We start from the raw sequence: 23,385 nt of genomic DNA, 5'->3' as shown, positions 1-23,385 counted from the left end.
CAGAAGACTGAGAGCTGGAAGATGGCAGTTTGAAGCCAGTGTAGGCAGGAAAAATCTCTGAGAGTCTCAACCTCTTAATTAGCCAGCAAAAATTTGGAAGTGGAGATGCAGGTCAAATGGTAGAATGCCAGCCCTGAGTGAAACAGTACAGTGTGAGCGAGAGGCCCTGAGTTCAAGCCAGAGCTTGAAAAAAAAAAATAGGCAAAGTTTGCTCTGTGACCCCTGTTTTCCAGAATGCTTTCTTTTCCTCCGATCTCACTGGAGGTGAACACATGAAACAGAAAAGCTGAAGACACCTGATGTAGCACATGAAGGTGAATGAATAGCTAGGTTGGTAATTCCCTTTCAAGGAGAATACTAGTTTCTAGACTGAGCGTTTACTACAACGTATAATTCAAGTTTGCTCCAAACTCAGATAGTGGCATGACCTCAGAGCATTTTTTTTTTTTTTTTTGCTGCTTAAAATACATCATAAACACAGCAACTTCTGTGTCCTGTCCCTAATCTAGTTTCCTGTAAGTAGCCAGTATACTACTACCAGTTCTCACCCCAGAGGACATGGGACAGATTTCTCAGAGCCTGTACACATTTACCTTTCAGGACCTGTCAGCAACTACACTCTAGATGTTATTTACGCAAAGTAAGATCCAATCAAAGAAGGTCCATCTCTTTCGGTTGTTACATCTATGAAGTCTCCTTGGCATAGAACAGTTTCTCCCCCCCTCCCCTTTTTCCTCTCCCGAAATTGACTTGCCCATGAAAACAGGCCATTTGTCTTACCAGTAACATTGGTTCAGTTTGTCAGTTTTTCTGTTTTGTTCCTCCATCCTGTATTTCCTGTCATCTCAGCTTGCTTTGCTCAGACACATTACAGAACCTTACGTGCTCATCACTATGACAACGTCCATACAACAGAACACCGTGTGGCCTGGAACAGGAATAAGTTAAACTTAATGTAGAATCTAGAATGATCCAAGTATATTGTCAATTTAACAAGTTAAGGTCCAGAATGGTACATAGGCTCTCCATTTCTTTGATCACCTGCATGATGTTTCTCTAAGGGTATCTTATATAATAAAGAAGAGCCCAGGAAATGTATTTGGAGAATAGTAAAACAAAGGGATATTTTCCTGTTATGTGTTGTGTCAATTAAAAACAATCATTGAGGGCTGGGAAGGTGGCTTCATGGTAGAGTGCTTGCCTAGCATGCATGAAGACCTGGGTTTAATTCCTCGGTACCACCTAAACAGAAAAAGCCCGGAAGTGATGGTGTGGTTCAGGTGGTAGAGTACTAGCCTTGAGCAAAAGCAGCTCAGGGACAGTGTACAGGTCGAAGCTACTGTTCTTGTTGATGGAAATGACGGGTAGAGGTCAGTGCTCATCATTCTTGTCCGTCTACATTGCAGGTATCTACTTGTCTTAATGACACTTAATCTGGTTTCATGTCTTTGCTTAGACATAGCTCTCTTACTCGATTGGTCCCAGATTACCATCATTCCAGGGAGATTTTTCTTCAGTTACCTTTATAATTTATTAAGTCATATTGGCACTGTTCATGTTTTACCTGGTTTTTCATTTTTGCTCTTACAGAATTTTCTTAGGCTGTGTACCATTTTCCTGTCTGACTTTAGTCATACCTTGTGTACCATTTTCCTGTCTGACTTTAGTCATACCTTTTTTTCGTTTGTTTGGGTAAGTTTACTGTGATTTTTAAATTTTTATTATTTTTTATTCTTTTTGTTGGTGGCAGGGCTTGAACTCAAGGCCTGGGCAGTATCCCTGAGCTTTTTTCCACTCAAGACTAGCACTCTGCCTCTTTGAGCCACAGTGGTTTTCTGGTGGTTTATTGGAGATATGAATCTTAACAGATTTTCCTTCCTGGGCTGGCTTTGAACCACAACCCTCAGATCTCAGCCTCCTGAGTAGCTAGGATTATAGGCTTGAGCCATCTGCTCCAGGCTCTGGGCCTGGGCGCTGTCCCTAGGCTCTTCAGCTTAAGGCGAGTGCTCTACCACTTGAGCCACAGTGCCACTTCCAGTGGGGCCTGACTCCTCTGGCTTCCTGCTTTGCTACCTGTGTTCCTTCCATTCATCCTGAGGATCTCACCAGAGCTGAGCTGACACTGGTACCACACATTGGAATCTCCAGGACTGTGAGCTAAACAGACCTGTGTCCTTATAAAGTTAACCTGCCTCAGGTATTGTGTTATCATCATAGCATGATGGACTAATAGAGGATCTGAGATGCCTCAGTATTATATCCTTGATATCATGTAGTTCTTATTTTACAACAGTAGAGTGGTTTCTTTTGAATGTCTCTTGTACACAAGAAGGAATGGGTTAGAGTCAATAGAGTCAATCATTCAATCTTTCATTCAAACATTCGATCTTGTCATCAACAAGAAAAATGACTTATAGTTCAATTACATATCATGCATCAGGATTGTGTATGGACTCTTTAGCCTCAGTGTGAGTGCGTGCACACACCACACACACACACACACACACATACACACACACACACAAAACACACACACACACACACACGATGTCCCCCAAGAGAGATTTCCCTGGCCCTTCTAGTGGACGGTCGCAGAAAGCAGCACCGTGTTAGTACTGGGGCTACCCTATCTGATTCTTCGGGTGGTCCCCACATAAACCAGGGTTAGTGAAAGTCTCCCTTAAATTAGATCTTGATTACTTTGGCCAGTTGCTCAGATGGTTCACCACTGCCCTGGGGAGGAACGCAGCTTCAGTTTGTGGCTTTCTTTAAATAGGCCCATTGGGCACCGACTCTTCCTCTCCAGGGAAAGGCTCCTTCCCAGATAATTACATACTTAGCGGACACAAGAAGGTTGATGGATTTTAGAAAAGAAAGGGAAAAAAAAAGCCTCTATTTTTAGAAGCTGAATGCAGAGCCGGGCTTTGTTGATGCCGGAGACAAGCAGCCCTGTAGTTTAGGACTTGCCGCCTTAGATTCTTGTCCAAGGGCTCCGATCGTGGTCCTATTTTTAGAGCTGTAAAGCTGATTTTTTTTTTTTCATGTCTGCTTGGAAAAGTCTTCCGGAGTAAGAGAGGGAATGGCCTCTGAAACACATCTTGGGAACAGTAAAAGAACCATTCGGATAGTGCACATCAGCTGTGTGGTGAAAAACTTGGCGTGGGCCCTGAAAAAGATCATCAGGCCCCGCGCCAGCCTGATGCACCCCAAAGCACCCCAGATGAAGGCTAGGAAGCAGAGTGAATCATGGGTATGAGCTGCAGAAGAATCCAGGGCGACCTTTTATAGCAAAAGGACTCAAAAAGCAGAAAGTGGATCTCACAGGCTCAGAGACTATCCAACTTAGGTTATATGTCTTCTCTCTCCCCTCTCTGCTGATTTTTTTTTTTGTGTGCCAGTACTGAGGCTTGAACTCAGGGCCTTGGGTACACTCTCTGAGGGTTTTTTTTTTTTTTTTAGAATTTTTTTTCAGTCATTAAAGAGGGTACGATATCACCACAAACCCTACCTATTAAAGTTTTCCTTTTTTGTTGTTGTTGTTGGTTGTGGGGCTTGAACTCTGGGCCTGGGCGCTGTCCCCCAGCTCTTCAGCTCAAGGCGAGCACTCTACCACTTGAGCCACAGCACCACTTCCTGCTTTTTTCTGCTTCTGTGGTGCTGACCCAGGGCCTCATGCATGCAAGGCAAGCACTGTACTACTGAGCCACCCTTCCCAGCCCAATCTTCCTTCTTTTCCATGTAGCTGACTTGGGAGAAGCAGCCTGTAGTCTGGGTATTTATTTCAGATGATTATTTCCTCCTCTTGCGAATGTCAGCCCAAACCTGACAGGTGGATGAGAACAGTTAAAGCATTCTTCTTCCCTGATGTAGATTTCATCTTCTTACCCACCCCACGCTGCTAATTGGGCCCAAGGCATTGAAGTTTGACCCTCCATGTCTGCGGAGCCCTCCTACCATCCCGTTCCACCCAGCGAGTTACTTTAAGTCATTAGGAAGAATGAGAGATGCCCCATCTTTCCCTTTAATATTGCCTGGAGATTCAGCCTCTGATCAAGTTCCTTTGATTTTTCCCAATAAGTGCATGAATGTTCAAACCATACTAGTCAAATGACTGCTGAAATGGGAAATCTTAATTTTATATATACATATATATATATTTATATGTAAAATACATCTAATATAAATGTATGTCCTATAGATGTCATATATTCTTTATTTACTATTTTAGAGGTTTATTTATCATTTATGTATTATATATTATGTGTTATTTTATTTTCATTTGGGGGCTGGTACCAGGACTTGAACTCAGGGCTTTCAGCTTGCTTGGCTCAGTTGCCTGACCTCAGTCCAGCATTTTTGTTGTTTAATCGGGAGAAAGGAGTCTCATGGACTTCCCTACTAAGGTTGGATTTCAGCCTCTCTCTTCCAGACCTCAGCCTGCCGAGTAGCTGAGATTACAGATGTCTAGCTTCTTTCTTTGATTTTTTTTTAATATATCCTGGTTGTGGATTTGTCTTTGTCATTAGCTTATAGAAGATAGAAAACATGATGGAAAGTATTCGGAATCCAAAAGAATCAAAGGCACATTTTCCTACTCTTGCTGTAGTAGTATGTCTTTGGCCTTAGCAATTCTGCCTTCTGAGCATATTTAATAAAGAAAGAGTAAGCAGAAGATAAGAATTTTAGCATTAGTCATCATAGTCAATGATTGGGAACAATTTCTCCCTACCGGGTGCTTGGTCTACTTATATTTACCTACAGTGCTGGGAATTGAACCCAGGGCCTGGTGTTTGCTAGGCCAGCTCCAAACTTGAGCTTGTACCGAGCTATACAAGCCAGCCTCTCTATGAACCCTGAAAAGTATCAGATAATATTATGTAAAAAAAAAAAAGATTTCCAGAGCAATGTAACATGTAAAATTACTCCTTTTTTATTTTTAGTTTGGCAGGGCTGGGGGACCTTACACTTGCTAGGCAGGTGCTCTATCCCTTGAGCCACACCGCCAGCCTCTATTTTGCTTAGGTTAGTTCCTTTCTCCTCCCCCCGTTAAGCAGCACAAAGCCAGCAGTGGAGGTATGGCTCAAGCGGTAAGAGCCTTGAGCAAAAAAAAGCTAAGCAATTGTGTTAGGTCCTGAGTTCAAGTTCTGGTACACACATACACACACACACACACAGAGAAAAGAGAAAATAATAAGATACTTACACGCTGAGTAAGGACATTTTCACCCTGAAGAGCTAAGGAGCATCCACATCCACGTGTGTGAGGTCGCTCCGGTGTGGCACTTGGCTGTGGCCGGTGGGCGCGTGACGCCCGGCTCAGGTGTGGGTCTGGCCCGATGTTCCCTCCCCAGTAAGAAGACTGCTTACCTCCGGCATCGTGGTCCGGGTGTTCCCGCTGCACGACAACGAGGCCCTCAAGAAGCTGGAGGACACCTGGTACACGCGGCTCCCGTTCAAGTATCAGCCCATAGGTACGCGTGCGTGCGTGCGTGCCTGCACAGCTGTGTCTCCCAGGGGAGAAGGGCCGGCTGTGGGAAGTCGCCGTCCAGCAGTGGCTTCCTCTCCCAGGGCAGATGTTCACTCAGTGCCCGGCTCGGCAGTGCTCACGAGCTGCCTGGGAGAGGGTTAGATGACCTCTTTTTTCCTTTGTGATGTCATGCTAGGCTAGTGACATCACTGGTGCTTTATAAGGCCATGCTAGACCGCGTTTTCACCCTCTCACTCTGAGCCACAGCTTTGCTTGTAGTTTTCTAAGTAGTTCATTGGCGAGAAGAGTCTTACAGACTTTTCCTGCCTGGGTGGCTTTGAACTGCGATCCTCAGATCCTGAGTAGCTAGGATGCCAGGCGTGAGCCACTGGTGCCCGGCCCAACATGCCCTTTTGAAAGAAGGTTCCTTATCCACATTATCCTGAGCTCCCAACCAACCAACCAGCGTTCTTCAATATGCAGTGAATGGAGTGGAAAACGATTCAAAAGCACGAGATTCTCCACAGTCAGATAATGTTAGCCTATAGTTTCATCTAAGCCCTGGGCAGAAGGTTTTCCAAGTAACTTGCCACTGGCCTGTGAACCTGGCACACGCCAACTACCCCAAGAGACATCATAAGCACCTAACCTTTGCCAACCATTCCCACATGCAGAGTGCCTGGTCTCCAAGCGGCCTGCATGGGACCAGGCTGGGGTGTGAGGGCTTGAAGGTGGGGGTAGCAGCTAGAGTTATTACCTATTTGTTAACTTCATGCAGTTAAATTGATTGTTTGAACATCACGTGATCCGTGAGGGAATGAACTGAGATAAGCGATCGATCCTTCTAGCTCATCCAGGAGCAGAGAGCATGATGAGTCCTCTGAAATCGGAAAGAAGCTGAGTTTAGCGGGAAGAAAGGGCTTTGGGTCTAAAACAGACAATTCACCTTTCCTAGGTCCAGCCTAGGCAGGAAAGTCCATGAGATTCTTTATCTCCAATGAACTAAGCTGGAAGTGGTGCTGTGGCTCAAGGAGTAGAGCACTAGCCTTGATCCAGAGAAGCTCAGAGACAGTACCCAGGCCCTGAGTTCAGGCCTCAGGCCTGGCAAAGAAAGCAAGCATGTCCTAAGACTGATTCGAAAGGGAAGGAAGAGTTCAAGCTGGGAGCCAGTGGCTCACACCTGTCATCCTAGCTACTCAGGAGGCTGAGATCTGAGGATTGTGGCAGAAGTCTTTTTGAGACTCTTCAATGAACCACCAAAAAAGCTGCAAACAGAGCAGTGGCTCAAGTGGTAGAGCGACTAGCCTTGAGCAAAATAGCTCAAGGATAGCACCCAGGCCCCCAAGTTCAAGCTCCATACGGGCACCAGAAAACAAGAGAACAACTAGGACTCCTAGTCAGGGATTAGAGAGCACTATAAGGTGAGTCTTTGAGAAGAAGGTATTGATTTGGTGAGCGGGGGCACTTCAGGCTCAGAAACCTCAGTAGCTGATTCAGGGGCTGCCCTGTGCCAGGGCTTGCTGACAGGTGGAGTGTTCACAAATGCATGCACAACAGACCTATTAGAAAGCAAAGGTATTAAATGGGGAGGGTGGGGGGGGGAAGCCATTTTCTTGAGATGACTAAACCCTCTTCCCCCTTTTCTTTTTCCTTCTGCCATAGACAGTATCCGTGCCTACTTCGGGGAGACCATCGCACTGTATTTTGGATTCCTGGAATATTTCACCTTTGCTTTGCTTCCCATGGCCATCATAGGTCTGCCTTACTATCTGTTCGTGTGGGAAGACTATGACAAGTATGTGATCTTCGCCTCGTTCAACCTCATCTGGTCCACGGTGATCCTGGAGGTGTGGAAGCGAGGCTGTGCCAACATGACGTACAGGTGGGGCACGCTGGTCATGAAGAGGCAGTTTGAGGAGCCCCGGCCTGGCTTCCACGGAGTCCTGGGTATCAACGCCGTCACCGGCCGAGAGGAACCCATCTACTCCAGCTTCAAGAGACAGCTGCGCATCTACCTGGTCTCCCTGCCCTTCGTGTGCCTCTGTCTGTACTTCAGTCTGTACATCATGATGATCTACTTCGACATGGAGGACTGGGCTCTGAGCATCCATGAGGACAGCGGATCCGAGTGGACCAGCGCCTTGCTGTACGTGCCTAGTATCATCTACGCCATTGTGATCGAGATCATGAACCGCCTTTATCGATACGCTGCTGAGTTTTTAACCTCGTGGGGTAAGCCAACAGGCAGTGCTTCTGTCTTCCTCGCCCAGGTCTTGGGACTCCTGCAACTCCTGTTCTCACAGAGCGCCTTGCTGTCCTCTGGGCTTGTCCGAGAGGCATAAGAGAAATCCCTTGCCCTCCCCAGCCCAAGATCTCTGTGTCCTGGTTTATCAGAGATCTTGGTTATCAGACACTGCTCACACTTCGTTCTGAGTGACCTAAGCAATTTTATCTCCTTAGGGCGCCGAGAAACAGTGTGATAGAAACGATTTAACCATTTGATAATGACTTGGCAGTATCTACAAAGCATAGAGCCAGACTGATCTAGATCTATCAGTTCAAAACTCATGTCCCCGATCCTCTTAGAAATCAGTTGACATTACCTTCCTGATGAGGGCCACATGAACTCTAGTCAGTCTCCTAAACCCAAAAGCCTAATGGGTTTGGCACTGAGAACTTCAGCAGGGGCGGGGCCGGCGTGTACACGTGTGTGGGGAAAGGGAACATGGCTAGAGTTGTACTGTGGCCTTCATAGGCCATTCATACCTGTGATCAACCATTAGCTACATCCCTAGTGCCGTATTGTTTTCTTATCTGTGAGAAATTACCCTCCCCAGCCTCTCTCTCTCTTTTGATATTTTAGAGAATCACAGATTGGAATCTGCCTACCAGAATCACCTCGTTCTGAAAGTGTTGGTGGTAAGTTAAGAGTTTTTTTTCATCTACACTTGGGTTATGAAACTCGTGCGTGCTTGTTCTTGCTGTTTTTAGAAATAATAGGAAGAATTGCTTTCTGATTTCTCACGGAGGCCAGGGCCGGTGAAATAGCGCGGTGTCTTTGTGTTCTGTAGGCTTAGCGTGTAGTTGGAGAGAGAATTCAAAATATAGGAAAATCAGTATTGCAGGCCTATATTTGCCAAAACAAACCATTTTCTAGACACATTTTGCATTATTTTCCTTGTAGTGACCTTTTTTTTTTTTTTTGAATGTTTTGCTGTTCAAAAATCCTTCCAGGAAACTGAAAGAGAGTGAAGGAAGGGGTGATATTGTCCCAAAAAGAAATGTTACTTATTACAGGACTTAAAATAGTTACCCCTCTGTATATTACCTTTACAGTAAGAATAAAAATATCTAATTAAAAATCTTTCTAGGTTTCTACAATCTATTTAGTGATTAGAGACATTAAAAAATACTATTTAAAAATTTGTGGGGGGAGGCAGTACTTGGGTTAGATGGGGCTCTACCACTTGAGCCATACCTCCAGCCCTTTTTGCTTGAGTTATTATGACTATTTTTTACCAGTCCTGAGGCTTGAATTCAGGGCCTGGGCGCTGTCCCTGAGCTTCATTTTGCTTGAGGCTAGCTCTCTACCACTTGAGCCACAGCGCCACTTCTGGCTTTTTCTGTATATGTGGTACTGAGGAATGGAACCCAGGGCTTCATGCATGCTAGGCAAGCACTCTACCACTAAGCCACCTGTCCAGCCCCTAACATTGTCTTCTTCCTTTGGCAGTTCAACTTTCTAAACTGCTTTGCCTCCCTCTTCTACATTGCCTTTGTCCTGAAGGATATGAAGCTTTTGCGGCAGGTAAGTGCAAATGACAGCAACGCACCAGTTGTGGTTTTCTGGGTTCAGTAATGTAACTGACGCCACATGGCAATTTCTGCAAATGTTTTATGTCTTACATATTTTGAAGCCCAATTCTCAATTTAAAAAATTAGCAACTGTATTGTATACCGAAAAGATAATTCAATCTAATCCTCTTCCAAACTTGATCATAGAAGGCAGCAGTATCAAGTTTATGAATCACCCCAAATTATATTAAAACAATTCTAATAGCAAAAGTGCTCTCTTTTTCTTTTTCTTTTTTTTTTTTTTTGTCGGTCGTGGGGCTTGAACTCTGGGCCTGGGCGCTGTCCCTCAGCTCTTCAGCTCAAGGCGAGCGCTCTACCACTTGAGCTACAGCGCCACTTCCGGTTTTCTGGTGGTTTATTGGAGATAGGAGTCTTCCTGCCCAGGCTGGCTTTGAACCGCGATCCTCAGATCTCAGCCTCCTGAGTAGCTAGGATTACAGGCGTGAGCCACCAGCGCCCGGCTTTCTTTTTCTTTTGAATGCCAGTTCTAGAGCTTGACCTCAGGGTCTGTGGACTGTCCCTGAGCTTTTGTGTGCTCTACCATTTGAGCCACATCTCCACTTCCAGCTCATTGTGTTTCATTGGAGATAAAGAGTCTCACAGACTTTCCTATCCAGGCTGGCTTTGAACCATGATCCCAGATCCTCCTGAGTAGCTGGGATTATAGGTGTGAGCCATTGGTGCCTGGCTAAAATAATGCCGTGTGTGTGTGTGTGTGTGTGTGTGTGTTGGGTACTGGGGCATGAACTTGGGGCCTGGGCACTGTCCCTGAGCTCTTTTCCTCAAAGGTTAGCGCCATACCACTTGAGCCCCAGCTTGTGTGTGTGTGTGTGTGTGTGTGTGTGTGTGTGTGTGTGTGTTGGGTACTGGGGCATGAACTTGGGGCCTGGGCACTGTCCCTGAGCTCTTTTCCTCAAAGGTTAGAGCCATACCACTTGAGCCCCAGCTCCACTTCTGATATTTTGCAGTTAATTGGAGATGAGAGTCTCATGGACTTTTCCTGCCCTGGATGGCTTTGAACCTCCACCCTTAGATCTCAGCCTCCTGAATAGGTTAACAGGTATGAGCCACACAGTGCCTGGCTCTAATACCGGTTTTTGTAACATAACAGCTCTCTCTGTTTTTGAAGATCTTCTTTATTTATTGCATAATTGTCATCCTTTGCCGGTTTGATTAAGTAACCTCGCCCAACATGATGCAACTACTTCTCTTTAGAGCTTGGCCACGCTCCTGATTACCTCACAGATCCTTAACCAAATTGTGGAGTCTCTTCTCCCTTATTGGCTCCAAAGGAAGCATGGCGTGCGGGTGAAGAGGAAGGTCCAGGCCCTGAAGGCAGACATCGATGCCCCCCTATATGAGCAAGTCATCCTAGAGAAGGAGATGGGAACTTACTTGGTAAGTGGGCTGGGTTAGAGAGTGAGCAGTATGCACCGAGTTGATCACACATTGTGCTCTCCGATGAGATTATTTCACAAGATGGAACTGGGCCTAAGTTGCTGTGGTCTGGGAATCTGAAATCGTGCCCAGTGCCACCAAAGGGCACATGCCCAGAGACTGTTGTGGGAATTCAAAGAGAGACAGGGTCCCCGCCGAGAAGCGCCCGCCAATCTTAATTCAAGTCACCGGAGATGATTGCTCAAGCAGAAGAGGGAGGCCCAAGGCTAAAAAACTTGAAAGGCCGATCTGAGGATTAGTCTTTACTTGACCACGATTGTCAACATCCAAACGCTTTCCTTGAAGACACAGTGGCTAGGTTATTTTTGGCACCTTCAGATGCTCCCTTTGGTGGCATATAGTATTTGAAGCAAATTCTAGCTCACGCAAGCCAAGCTGCGTCTTCACAAAGTGTCAGGTGGTGCGACTGCATGTATTGTCTCTGCAAATACAATGTCACATACCCGCCCGCACAAGGATCCTGCTTGGTTCACGGCTGTTGCTTGTTGCTTGCTTTCTGAGCCTTTCTTCTTGCTGTGGGCGTTCTTACTGGAAAATAATAGCCTTCAGTGGTTCATGCAGTGAGCTCTACTTTATTATACTTCCAGGATCTGTCTGTCTGTCTGTCTGTCTCTTTTTCTCTTTTTATGATTCAACTCAAGGCCTAGGCACTGTCCCTGAACTCTCACTCAAAGCTAGCACTCTACTACCGAGCCGTGTTTTTGTTTTTCCTTTGGTGGTTCGTTGGAGATTCTCACAGACTTTGCTGGCCGGGCTGGCTTCGAACCTTGATCCTCAGCTCTCAGCCTCCTGAGCAGCTACGATGACAGGCGTGAGCCATCGGTGCCTGGCTCTCTTGTCCATTTCTCCTCTGTGAAGGGTGTCTTGTGTTTGTTGATGACAGGTGTTTGGATTCAGATCTCCACACCTAAGCTAGCATTTTCTAAACTCACAACCCAGCTAGGACAGCAGAGCTGTGTTTCCCAAGGAGACATAGAGCAAACACCTGCATGCAAGGGGGGAGCATGTGCGTTCAGGGAAGCCATTCTTCCTGCACCGGCCGAGCTGCCGTGAGTTAAAAGCTCAGTCTTAAGTCACGGTTTGAGCATCCATCTTCTCCTTGCTTGTGCCGGCAAAGGTTATTTTTGGCCAGATTTGTTTTCTCTTCCTTCACTCCACTGGAAACGAAATCATCCATCCCTCCTTTGTCAGACCCAGTGAGCGCTGTGCAGTCCTTCCTACCATACACACATCTTCTGTGCAGCGCACACTCAGCCACGCGCCCAGCGCCAGCAAGGGGACATGGCCACCACCCGAGGCCTTAATTCCAGCCTCTCATGATCCCGGACTTCTCTTCGTGATATTAGGTGTCATCACACTTCAGCTCGAGAATTCCTCTGAGACTGAAAACAGCGGACCCCAACTCCTGTGTTGAGGAAACCCGTGTTGACACGCCTTGGGTGACAAAACCAGGGAGGAGCTTCCCAACTTGGCTTCCGCACTTCGTTCCTTCCCTTAGCACAAGCTCACTGACTAGAAATGCAAACCACTAGCACACTCGCACACCCCAGTAACCCCAGCACTCAGAAGATGAGCGGCATTCCTCGTATTCAAATGATTTTTGTTTCTCCAAAAGCCAGGGGCTGGCTGTCCTCGTGAGATTAGAGCGGGGTGTGGGGGTGGTTTGGTGATTGCAAGTGGGGATAATTGGTGATGGAGGCATCTGAGACTGCTCATGGGAGAGATCAGAGTGGGAAGGCTTTGTGGCTTCCGTGTCTGCAGCTAATCATGCGTCACAGTGGACAGCTTTTGTGGCTCTGGTGCCTTGTTCCCTCCAAGAGATCGCTCGCTTGGGGAAGGTTTGTGCCTGGTACCTCACAGCGTGGAGGTCGACCAGGACTCCCATGGGCCTGGCTCACAGTGGAGAGGATTTGGGAGGCCAGCGTGGACTCTCCCCCAGAGATCTCCTCCGGGAACAGCTCTTCTAGTGATACGGCCTTGTGACTCCAGTGGGTTAGACCGCAGTGGAGAGATTGGGGATCGGACTGCTCGAAACTGCTCAGGAGGTCACAGTGAAGGAAGGGGTGTTATGACTCCATTGTCTGACTGTCCTCAGGAGATCAAAGTAAAGAGGTGTTATGACTTCCATGTCTGACTGCCCTCAGGAGATCACAGTGATGGGGAGGTGTGACTCCAGGGTCAGACTGTTCTCATGAGATCACAATAAAGAGGTGTTGAGACTCCAGTGTCTTAACTGTTCTCAGCAGATCACCGTAAAGGGGTGGTGAGACTCCAGTGTCTAACTGTTCTCAGCAGATCACAGTGAAGGGGTGTTGTGATCACAATGTCTGGCTGTTCTCAGGAGATCACAGTAAAAGTGTGTTGTGACCACAGTGTCTGGCTGTTCTCAGGAGATCACAGTAGAGAGGTTTGATGACTCCAGTGTCTAGATCTCCTGAAGAGATCACAGAGGCTGGGTTTTATAATGCCCAGTGTCTGATCTCATCATGAGATGGCAGAACAGAAGTTCAATGACTCTAGTGTTCAGGTCTCCTCATGACAACATGTAGAGAGGTTTGATGACTCTGGTGTCTGTGACTTCTCATGAAATCACAGCGGAGAGTGTGAACTGTCCACTCTCCTCAGGAAGCCACAGAGTTTCATATTTTTAACTTTCATAATAGAAATCTTTGCTTTGTTTCAAGTCAACATTGGTGTTTGAGGAAGGAATCCAGATTCATCTTCGCATGTGGGTTATATGGTTCAGCAGTAGTTGTGTGGTTTTATAAGTCTCATCACTCCTTTGGAATAATCGATAACCTGTTCTGCTCAGTGTTATTTGAATGTACTTATAGTCTTAATGTCATTTTCAGTTTTCATTATTAGTAGAGAGAAATACTATTATTTTTGTGTATTGTTCTCATATCCTGCAACTTTACCGAAGTCATTTGTTAAGCAAAATCTTTTTTTTTTTTTTGGTGGTTATTTTTCAGGATTTGAAAAATACAAGGTTACACCTTCTGTAACTATAGATAGCTTGAAAGTTTTTCTGGGTATTTTCTCTGATTTCTTTGTCTCGCCTAATTTTACTGCCTTACAGCCTTTAGGGGTTGTGTCAGATAGAAGAGCTGTCTAGCTCCTGATCTTGGTTGGGAAGTTTCCAGTATCTTAACTATCAACATAGTGTTTGACAGCAGGGTTTTTGTTTTTGTTTTTGTGTCAGTTGTGGGTCTTGAACTTGGGGCCTGGGCATTACCTCTGGGCTCTTTTCCTCAAGGCTAGTGTTCCACTTTGAACCACGGCACCAGTTCTGGTTTTCTGGCAGTTCCCTTGGAGCTAAGAATCTCACAGACTTTCCTGCCCAGGCTGGCTTTGAACCGTGACCCTCAGATGTCAGCCTCCTGAGAAGCTGAGATAACTGGCATGAGCCACCAGTGCCCAGCTAGTGCGTGTTTTGTAGACAGTGTTTACTGTTGCTATAGCAACAGACCTGCTCATTACCACCATGATGAGCAGGTCTTCACTTCTAGCTTTTAAGGAAAGGTCAGGGCCTGACATTCTCGGGTACCCGTGGTGGCAGGACCCCCAACCCTAAAGGCGGGACTGGATCTTTGCTTCTTCATTGATTAAGAGCAATTTAGTATCGTTTTGCTCCTCTTTGCCTCAGGAACAAGGTAAGGCTTGGCCCAAGGAAACTTAGCAGCTAAGTCCATCCTTCATTCTTTATTTCAGAAACTCAGTGATTAAATTCCTGGTTGCAAAGAAAGCACTGACTGAAAACAAATACAAAGAGCTGGGTTTTTCATTAGTTTGCTTGTTTGTCCTAATGTGTAGAAGCCAATGTTTTCCTGGCCTGTGACATTAAAACCAGGCCTACCTTCTGTGGCTTCCCTCCCAGGGCACCTTTGATGATTACTTGGAGCTCTTCCTGCAGTTCGGCTATGTGAGTCTGTTCTCCTGCGTGTACCCCCTGGCCGCCACCTTCGCTGTGCTGAATAACTTCACGGAAGTCAACTCCGATGCTTTGAAAATGTGCAGGGTCTTCAAACGGCCGTTCGCAGAGCCTTCAGCCAGCATTGGTGTGTGGCAGGTAACTGTGTGAAGGGGTGGGAAAAAAGCCTCCAAATCTGTGACCAAAGAAAAACCCCCAAACCGAAACAATCACAAAAGCCGGGCGCGGGTGGCTCACACCTGTCATCTTAAGCTAGAGCTCAGGAGGCTGAGATCTAAGGATCACTGTTCAAAGTCAGCCTGGGCAGGAAAGGCCATGAGATACTTTTTTCCAGTGAACCACCAGAAAACTGGGAAATGGTGCTCAAGTGGTAGAGTGTTAGCCTTGAAAAAAGAGGCTCAGGGACAGCACCCAGGCCCTGGGTTCAAGCCAGGCCTGGCAAAAAAAAAAAAAGAAAGAAAGAAAGAAAGGAAACAGTTCCAGGAAGAGATCTAGGAAAACTAGATTTTAGTTCTTGCCTTAAGCATGTGTGACTTTAGAAAGTAACTTTTTTTGTTGGTCATGGGCCTGGGTGCTGTCCCTCAGCTCTTCAGCTCAAGGCGAGCACTCTACCCCTTGAGCCACAGCACCACTTCTGGTTTGCTGGTGATTCATTGAAGAGAAGAGTCTCATGGACTTTCCTGCCCAGGCTGGCTTTGACCGGCGATCCTCAGATCTCAGCCTCTTGCATAGCTAGGATGACAGGTGGGAGCCACTGGCGCCTGGCAAATTAACATTTTTGAATTTTAAAATCGGTGTGTGTTCAGGAGGCCAGGTCTAGTCTCTAGCAACCCTGAGAATTCTCTGGAAAGAAGCCAGTGAGAGACTCCCTCCTCACAGGAAATAAGGAGGCCTTCCTGTTCCAGTCACCAGAGAATACAGGGCTGGGACTTGGGGTTCCAGGGAAGGAAGACAGAGCTAACTGAGGCTGGCTTTCCAGTCCCTGCCCAGAGTGGGCAGAGACTACAGGAACTGCTGTAGGGCGGAGACCTTCCTCTCGCCATGAACCGAGAGGCTGTGGGACAACTCAGATCTCTCCCAGGGAAGGCAGTATCAATCAGTCAGCCCAGCAATCACCTCTCCTCCAGTGCTAGCCCAGTCAGTGTTCTACAGGGAGCCTGGATTCCACAAGGTCTCCCCAATCAAGCCGAACCTAAGTCCAAAGGAACCACCTCAGGTCCACTTTCTATCACTTGTTATCACAGAAGAGCAGGAAACAATTCTTATCTGAAAAACAATTGCAGGAGCAAAGGTGAGGGGTGCGGCTCTGGTGGTTGGTAGTAGGTGGTAGGTGGTAGAACATAAAGCCTGAGTTCACATACCAGTTCTGCAGACTTCAAAGAAGATATCTAGCCATTCCCACACAGTGAGACCAAAGGAGGATCCTCCTAGGGGAGGAAACGAAGACGCAGTGCCTCTGATCATATAAAATAATATTTATCTGGGCTGGGAAGGTGGCTCAGTGGTAGAGCGCTTGCCTCACATGCATGAGGCCCTGGGTTCGATTCCTCAGCACCACATAAGCAGAAAAGGCCAGAAGTGGCGCTATGGCTCAAGTGGTAGAGCGCTAGCCTTGAGCTGAAGAGCTGAGGGACAGCGCCCAGGCCCCGAGTTCAGGCCCAAGACCCACAAAGACACAAGGATCTGAAATACCTTCCTCTAACAGTTCAGTGTTTTTTGGTTTTTTATTTATTTATTTATTTTTTGGTGCTGGTCCTTGAGCTTGAACGAAAGGCCTGGGCGCTGTCCCTGAGCTTTTCCTGCTCAAGGCGAGTGCTCTACCACTTGAGCCACAGCTCCACTTCTGGTTTTTTGGTGGCTCATTGGAGACAAGAGTCTCAGGGACTTTCCCGAGCCGGCTTTGACCCGTGATCTTCATATCTCAGCCTCCTGAGTAGCTAGGATGACAGGTGTTGATCACCAGCGCCTGGCTCAGTTCCGTGTTTTGTTTTTGTTTTGTGGGTCCTGGGCCTTGAGCTCCAGGCTTGGGCTCTGTCCCTGAACCGCTTCATTCCCAAGACTAGTACTCTACCACTTGAGCCACAGCGCCACTTCTGGCTTTTTCTGTGTATGTGGTGCTGAGGAATCGAACCCAGGGCTTCATGCATGCTAGGCAAGCACTCTACCACTGTAGCCACCTTCCCAGACCCCTCAGTTGAGTGTTTTGAGGCTAAAGAAAACCATCACCCAACAGACCCAAGTTTAAAATATACTAAGAAATGCCCGACCCCCCCCTCCCATACACACATTCCGGGGTTTGGATAATCTGGAAAAATAAAAAGATGAGGGGCCATGGCAGTGGCCAGAGCAGTTTTTAATGACACCTTTTCCTCCCCCCTTTAGTTGGCCTTTGAAACGATGAGTGTCATCTCTGTGGTCACCAACTGCGCCCTGATTGGAATGTCACCGCAAGTGAACGCAGCCTTTCCAGACTCCAAGACAGACCTCATTCTGATTGTGGTGGCAGTGGAGGTGAGCGCTTGCTCTTCCCTACGGTCCGTGACCGGCCATTTCCTAACACCCAGGTACAGGTAAGCCAGCAGAGACGTGAGGATCCAGCCCAAGCAAGTCCTGCTTCCCATTTACCTCCCAGGTCACTGGGATGCAGCTATGATTTTTTTTTCTTCCAATCAGGCATTCTGGCTGGTCCACCTAATCCCAGCCACTCAGGAGGCTGAGATCTGAGGATCACGGTTCAAAGCCAGCCCAGGCAGGAAAGGCCATGAGACTCTTATCTCTAATCAACTACTAGAAAACCGGAAGTGGCGCTATGGCTCCAGCGGTAGAGCGCTAGCCTGGAGCTGAAGAGCTCAGGGACAGCACCCAGGCCCTGAGTTCAAGCCCTACGACCACCAACAAAACAAAACAAAACACCAGAAAAACCATCATAAATGAGTTGAATCTTAACATCTTGATAGAAAAATGTCAGAATTTTCCTCCAAATTAACACATACGTTTTAGAACTTACCAAGAAAAGAGATGATAGGAAGTAGAGAATTGTATAACGTGGATGTTAATGTATTAGTGTTGTAGTAACTTAGAAGTGGATCAATTGCTAGGTGCTGGTGGCTCACACCTATAATTCTAGTTACTCAGGAGGATGAGATCTGAGGATTGAAGTTCAAAGCCAACTGGGGGCAGGAAAGTCTGAGACCCTTATCTCCAATTAAGTACCAAACAAAACAAACCCGGCAGAAGTGGTGCTGTAGCCCAAGTGGTGGAGTGCTAGCCTTGAACAAAAAATCTCAGGAACAGTACCCAGTCCTGTGTTCAAGCACCAGGACCACCAGCACATGTGCACATGTGCACGCGTGCACGCGCACACACGCACACACACACACACACACACACACACACACACGTTCACAGCTAAAGCAGCATTTGGGTCATATTTCCCAAGCCAGCTAACTTCAATTTATTTATTTTTTTTGGAGGGGGGGTCCAGTCGTGGGGCCTGAACTCTGGGCCTGGGCGCTGTCCCTCAGCTCTTCAGCTCAAGGCTAGCGCTCTACCACTTGAGCCACAGCGCCACTTCCGGCTTTTCTTTTTGCTTATGTGGTGCTGAGGAATCGAACCCAGGGCCTCAGGCATGCAAGGCAAGCGCTCTACCACTGAGCCACCTTCCTGGTCCCTAACTTCAATTTATTACTGAGGTGGTCTTTTTGTTTTTTTAATGTTTAATCAAAGGTTAAAATAAGATGATCTTCACTGTAGGTTGAGAACTGGTCGTCATAAATTTTGTGTCTTTCCTGCCCTCTAGTGTTGCCTTTAAAAACTGCTGGCATGTGAACACTGCTTTTATTTGTAAAATAAGTTTATTATGGATAGGAACAAAAGAGCAGTCTATCCATGTGGGAGAGGACAACATTGAAAATGCTTTTTTTGTTTGTGAAACATAATCAAACGTTGACAATGCCATAAGTTCAGTCGCCAAGATCGAATTGGTGTTCAAATACTTAGATTAAGAAATCCTCCTCTTTTGAGACAGAGTTCACTTATTTTCAAGCACAGGATCACTGTAGTAAATGCAGGATTACATTAACAATCCTAATTAAGGAAGTGGAGTTGTGGCTCGAAGTGGTAGAGTGCTAGCCTTAACCAGATGAGCTGAGGGACAGTACCCAGGCTCTGAGTTCAAGCCCCATGACTGACAAAAAACAAAAACAAAAAAACAACAACAAGCACCAAAACTTTAATTAAGCCGGGCACTGGTGGCCCACGCCTGGAATCCTAGCCACTCAGGAGGCTGAGATCTGAGGGTCATGGTTCAAAGCCAGCCTGGGCAGGAAAGTCCGTGAGCAAAAAGAACTTAGGGACAGCACCTAGGCCCCAAGATCAAGCCCCATAACCAACAGAAGAAAAAAAAACACTAATTAAAAAATACAAATGGCCTACAAAATTCCAAATATAAAATGTTAGATAAGTGTGTGTGTGTGTGTGTGTGTGTGTGTGCGTGCGCGCGCGTGCATGTGACAGGCCAGGCTGGGGCTGACGTAAGGGTCTCTTTAAGGCTATCCTCCTGGAAACCACTTTCCTCCGATGTGAAATGGGGAACGTTGGTAGCCCGCCCCAAGAGGTGACAGCTACCATGTTTGGCCCGGAAGAGGAAGTGGAGAACAATCAATCCCATTGATCGCACCAGCATGGTGAATGGTGATCTTCCAGGGGTCAGCTCATGTATCTCCACTGGCTCAGGGGCCATTGCTCACGCAGCTTGGTCTCCCACAGCATCACCTGATCGGTTTTGGGGGTGCACACTATTGCTGATGATAGTCCTCCTCTCTTCTTGGCTCCTGGGCCGTCCCCCTCCTTCCTGATCTTGCTCCAGCCTCTTCCCCCTTCCATCCTGCCCGCACTCACTCACCTCTCGTTGACTTGCTCTTGTGCTATTCGTGTAGTTTTCACTGTGCAGCTCAAGATCCAGCTCTATCCCAGGGCACTACTGACTCCTCTTCTTGTCCTGTGGATGGAATCATCCTTCATTAATCTGGCCCTCTTCTGGAGCTCCTTGACCCTTCCCCCCCCAGGTGTCCCGCCTCTCGAGTATTTGCTCCGCCTCTCGAGTGTTTGCTCCGCCTCTCGAGTGTTTGCTCTGCCTCTTGAGTATTTGCTCCGCCTCTCGAGTGTTTGCTCCTACATGGAACTCAGCTTCTCCTCCACCCCATTGGCTATCACACACACTTCCTCTCCCTCCCCTGCTTCCCACCTCCTGGGTGCTGGACCATCCCCGGCCCTGCCTGGCGGGGTACTGTTGGCACTGGCCAGCACCTGTGTCTCCTCTCCTAGGTGCTGAGCTTCCTGACAGGCTTTTTTTCCTCCCCCTTGTGCAAATATCTTGCCCTTTGTGGCAGTTACAGTTCCACTAATTTCAGGTCTATAATGAACATCTATGATGAAAACACTTAGACAAAAGCACTGAAAATCCAAAGGGAAGGTGAGCTGTAGTCTTTGGTACGGCACAGAGGAGAAGAACATGGGTTCCGTGTTCGAAGCCTGCCTCCAACATTGACCAGCTCTGTGGCTTTTTCAGAACCTACTTCTTCTACTTATTATGAGGATTAGGTTAGTAAATACTATACAGCAAGGTTATGTAAGTCTTTGTTATTGTATTCCCCCCCCCCAGTTAGGTCTAACTTACCTAATTAAAAGGTTTTGTTAAAATTAGTGGGAGTTTACAACTTGACCTAGGAAGGGACCCCTAGCCAAGCTCTGCTTCTCGGGGATTTGTATGTGCTGGGTTTCTGGAAGGGTTAAATGAGGGGTTGGCTTGTGAATTGGGGGAATATTTGAATGGAATTATGAAATGACATCATTATCTTGATTGATTGATTGATTCCCCCACACACATTCCCCCCCCATCCCCCCCACCCCCGGTTGTGGGGGTTTACCTCAGGACTTGAGTTCTGTCCCTGAGCCTCTCTGTGCTCAAGGCTAGTTAGTGCTCTACCACTTTGAGCCACAGCACTACTTCTGGATTTTGGATTTTGAGTGGTTTATTGGAGGTAAGTGTCTCGGGGACTTTTCTAGGCAGGCTGGTTTCAAATGGCTATCCTCAGCTCTCAGCCTCCTGAATAGCTAGGATGACAGGTGTGAGCCACTAGCTCCTGGCTATCTTCTTTTTAAATACAGGGTCTCTTGCATTAAAGATAGATAGATAGATAGATATAGGTAGATAGACTATCTATCTAAATATATATATTTAACTTTCTCAAAGTGGTCTCCTTTTTTACCTCTGGCTAGCCTTGAACTCCCAATCTTCCTGCCTCAGCCTCTGATTCTGGGATTTCGGGTGTGTGCTACCATACCAGGCCTAGTTTCCTATTTTCATTTTCTTCTAGTCTTGATGGTTTTTCTAGTCTTGCTAGGGGCTATCCTCCTCTTTGATTTTTTTTTTTCCCCTCCAGATTTAGGCTGTCTCATCCTAATGGTGTAGGAACAATGAATGACAGTAACAACCAATTCTTTCATTGGCGAGGTATTTATTACAGGTTGAAAGCAAGCAGGCGTTGCTCAAGCACAGCCCCGGTGTTGGAATGCTTTAACAGGCAGAACTTCCCTAGAGGGCTCCTTTGTCATCTCCGGTCCCAGGAGACCTGGAGGGGACCTGGAGGGGACCAGCTCAGGCCCCCCTTCCTCCCTCCCCACAGCCTGTCAGGTGGAGGGTCCAGAGGAGACCACGCTAACCAAGAGATGTTTTAGCTCCAAATTTGTTTATAAATGGGTGGCATTCTTGTTCCTGTAAATTACCATAATTTAAACAGAATGAAAACTGATTTTTTTTTAAATCGTATGTGTGTGTGTGTGTGTGTGTGTATGCTAAAATAAGAGAGCCACCATTTCTGTGAGAACCTTTGGAAAGCCTCCACGAAGACAAATTGCTATCAGATTGGAAAAGGATGAGACAATTATAAAAAAAAAAATCTGGACAGCCTCCAGCTTCTGTTTCCACATCGCTTCCTGAAGTGTCTTTTTAAGTTTTCACTCTTCTTGAAAGAAAATAAACCTGGGCCTCTTTTGGGGGTGTTCTTCGTGGAACGATGTAGTGTGGCAAGAAAGCACAATTTCTGTGATTCTTGACTTGAGCAAAAATTTGGCTTGAAATGTGATTGGTCCTGATGGTGTCAATCAGAGGTGGGGGGGGGGGCTTCTGTCCTTGGGGACCTCTGAGCCAGAGGCCTGGTTCTTTTGGTTTGTATTTGTTTGTTTTGTTTGAACTACTGGGAGAAATTTTTTTTCTTTGCTGAAAGAAAACTTGCCTTTGCTTTTCTTGGCAGGAAATTTTTCTTTTGCCTTTGAAAATTGTGGCTAGCACATGTTCTTTTTAAATTCAATTTTGAGGCTATCTAGTTTTTTGCAAATAACTTGGAACTGTGTGTGTGTGTATGCACGCGTGCACATGCATGTGTGTGCATGTGAGCGCATGCCCATCCTGGGGCTTGAATTAGGGCCTGGGGGCTGTCTCTGAGCTTTTGTGCTAAGGTTAGCTCTCTACCACTTGAGCCACAGCTTGATCGATTCATTGCAGGTTTGAGTCTTATGACTTTCCTGCCTGGGCTGACTTTGAGCCATGATCTTCAGATCTCAGCCTTCTGAGTAGCTAGGATCACAGGCGTGATCACCAACACCTGGCTATTTGACACTTTTTAGGTCCTGACAGCGGTTAACCTGACCTGTCCTTTTGTCCTAGAAAGCTCAGGAAAAGACCAGTCTCAACGCTTCCAAAAGATTCTTTTGCACTGGTCTTCAACAGGGCTGTTTGTAGAAAAGACTTGCCCAGGGGAACAGTTCAAGAGAAAACCCATCAGCTTCAAGTTCTGGCCGCATTGTTTTCTTGAAGCTGCAGTGTCGTAAAACCTCCAGCTAGCCACAGACAAATACCCTGTTCCTCCAGTCTATTTTCAAGGCCTCCGTCAGGTGTCTGCTCTCTGCAGATCTTATAGCACATGTACCCCTGCTCACTCCTACACGAGTTAGGTATTATCCATTGCCTCCTCTTGAACTTGCCCCTAAGCTCATTCTGTCTGTCTTTTCTTTTCCTTCCCTCCCTCCCTTCCTCCCTCCCACCTTTCCCCCCTCCCTAGTTATTTATATTTTTTGTTGATCATGGGACTTGAACTCAAGGGTCTGCACCACTGTCCTCATCTACTCAAGGCTAGCGCTCTACCACTTGAGCCACAGTTCCACTTCTGGTTTTCTGGCGGTTCCTGGGCAATTGAGAGTCTCACCGATTTTCTTGCCCCGGCTGGCTTTGAACTGCGATCCCCAGCTCTCAGCCTTCTGAGGACTCAGCTAGGATGATGGGTGTGAGCCCACAGCACGGGGCTGAACTAGCCTTTCACATACAGAAAATCAAGTGCAAGTCAGACTCCACCTTGTCTTGCTTTCTTTCTTTCAGGAGTTAGGAGGTGAGAAAGCATTTTTGGTTCCTTCCTTTTTCTTCCCTCTATCTCAGGGTAGAAAGCCAGTTTTCTTCGAGAAAATCGGAAGCAGCTTTGAAGTCCCCAAGATTTTCCACCCCTTAGAATAGTGAGTGGTGTGTTGAACAGTGCGAAATCCAGGGGCTTTATGTGGCAGGGGACAGACATAATTAAAAGAGGCCAGAAGCAGAGGTGGGGTTTTCTTGGGGAGAATGGCA

General features: G+C 46.8%; 1 protein-coding gene across 2 annotated transcripts in view; it reads left to right on the top strand.

Moving 5' to 3' along the window:
• Nucleotides 1-23,385, top strand: part of Ano10 (anoctamin 10) — a 40,918-nt gene that overhangs the window by 4,938 nt on the left and 12,595 nt on the right. For both annotated transcript variants that reach the window (XM_013030202.1, XM_013030201.1), the window contains exons 4-10: nucleotides 5,352-5,471; nucleotides 7,130-7,699; nucleotides 8,331-8,386; nucleotides 9,201-9,275; nucleotides 10,538-10,720; nucleotides 14,658-14,849; nucleotides 17,094-17,222. In XM_013030202.1, the coding sequence (XP_012885656.1) occupies nucleotides 5,352-5,471; nucleotides 7,130-7,699; nucleotides 8,331-8,386; nucleotides 9,201-9,275; nucleotides 10,538-10,720; nucleotides 14,658-14,849; nucleotides 17,094-17,222 (1,325 nt within the window). The remainder of the gene's footprint in view (nucleotides 1-5,351; nucleotides 5,472-7,129; nucleotides 7,700-8,330; nucleotides 8,387-9,200; nucleotides 9,276-10,537; nucleotides 10,721-14,657; nucleotides 14,850-17,093; nucleotides 17,223-23,385) is intronic.

Source organism: Dipodomys ordii, unplaced genomic scaffold (genome assembly GCF_000151885.1).
Source record: "Dipodomys ordii isolate 6190 unplaced genomic scaffold, Dord_2.0 Scaffold128, whole genome shotgun sequence".
Classification (NCBI taxonomy): Eukaryota; Metazoa; Chordata; class Mammalia; order Rodentia; family Heteromyidae; genus Dipodomys; species Dipodomys ordii.
This window is presented reverse-complemented; position numbering and strand designations above follow the sequence as displayed.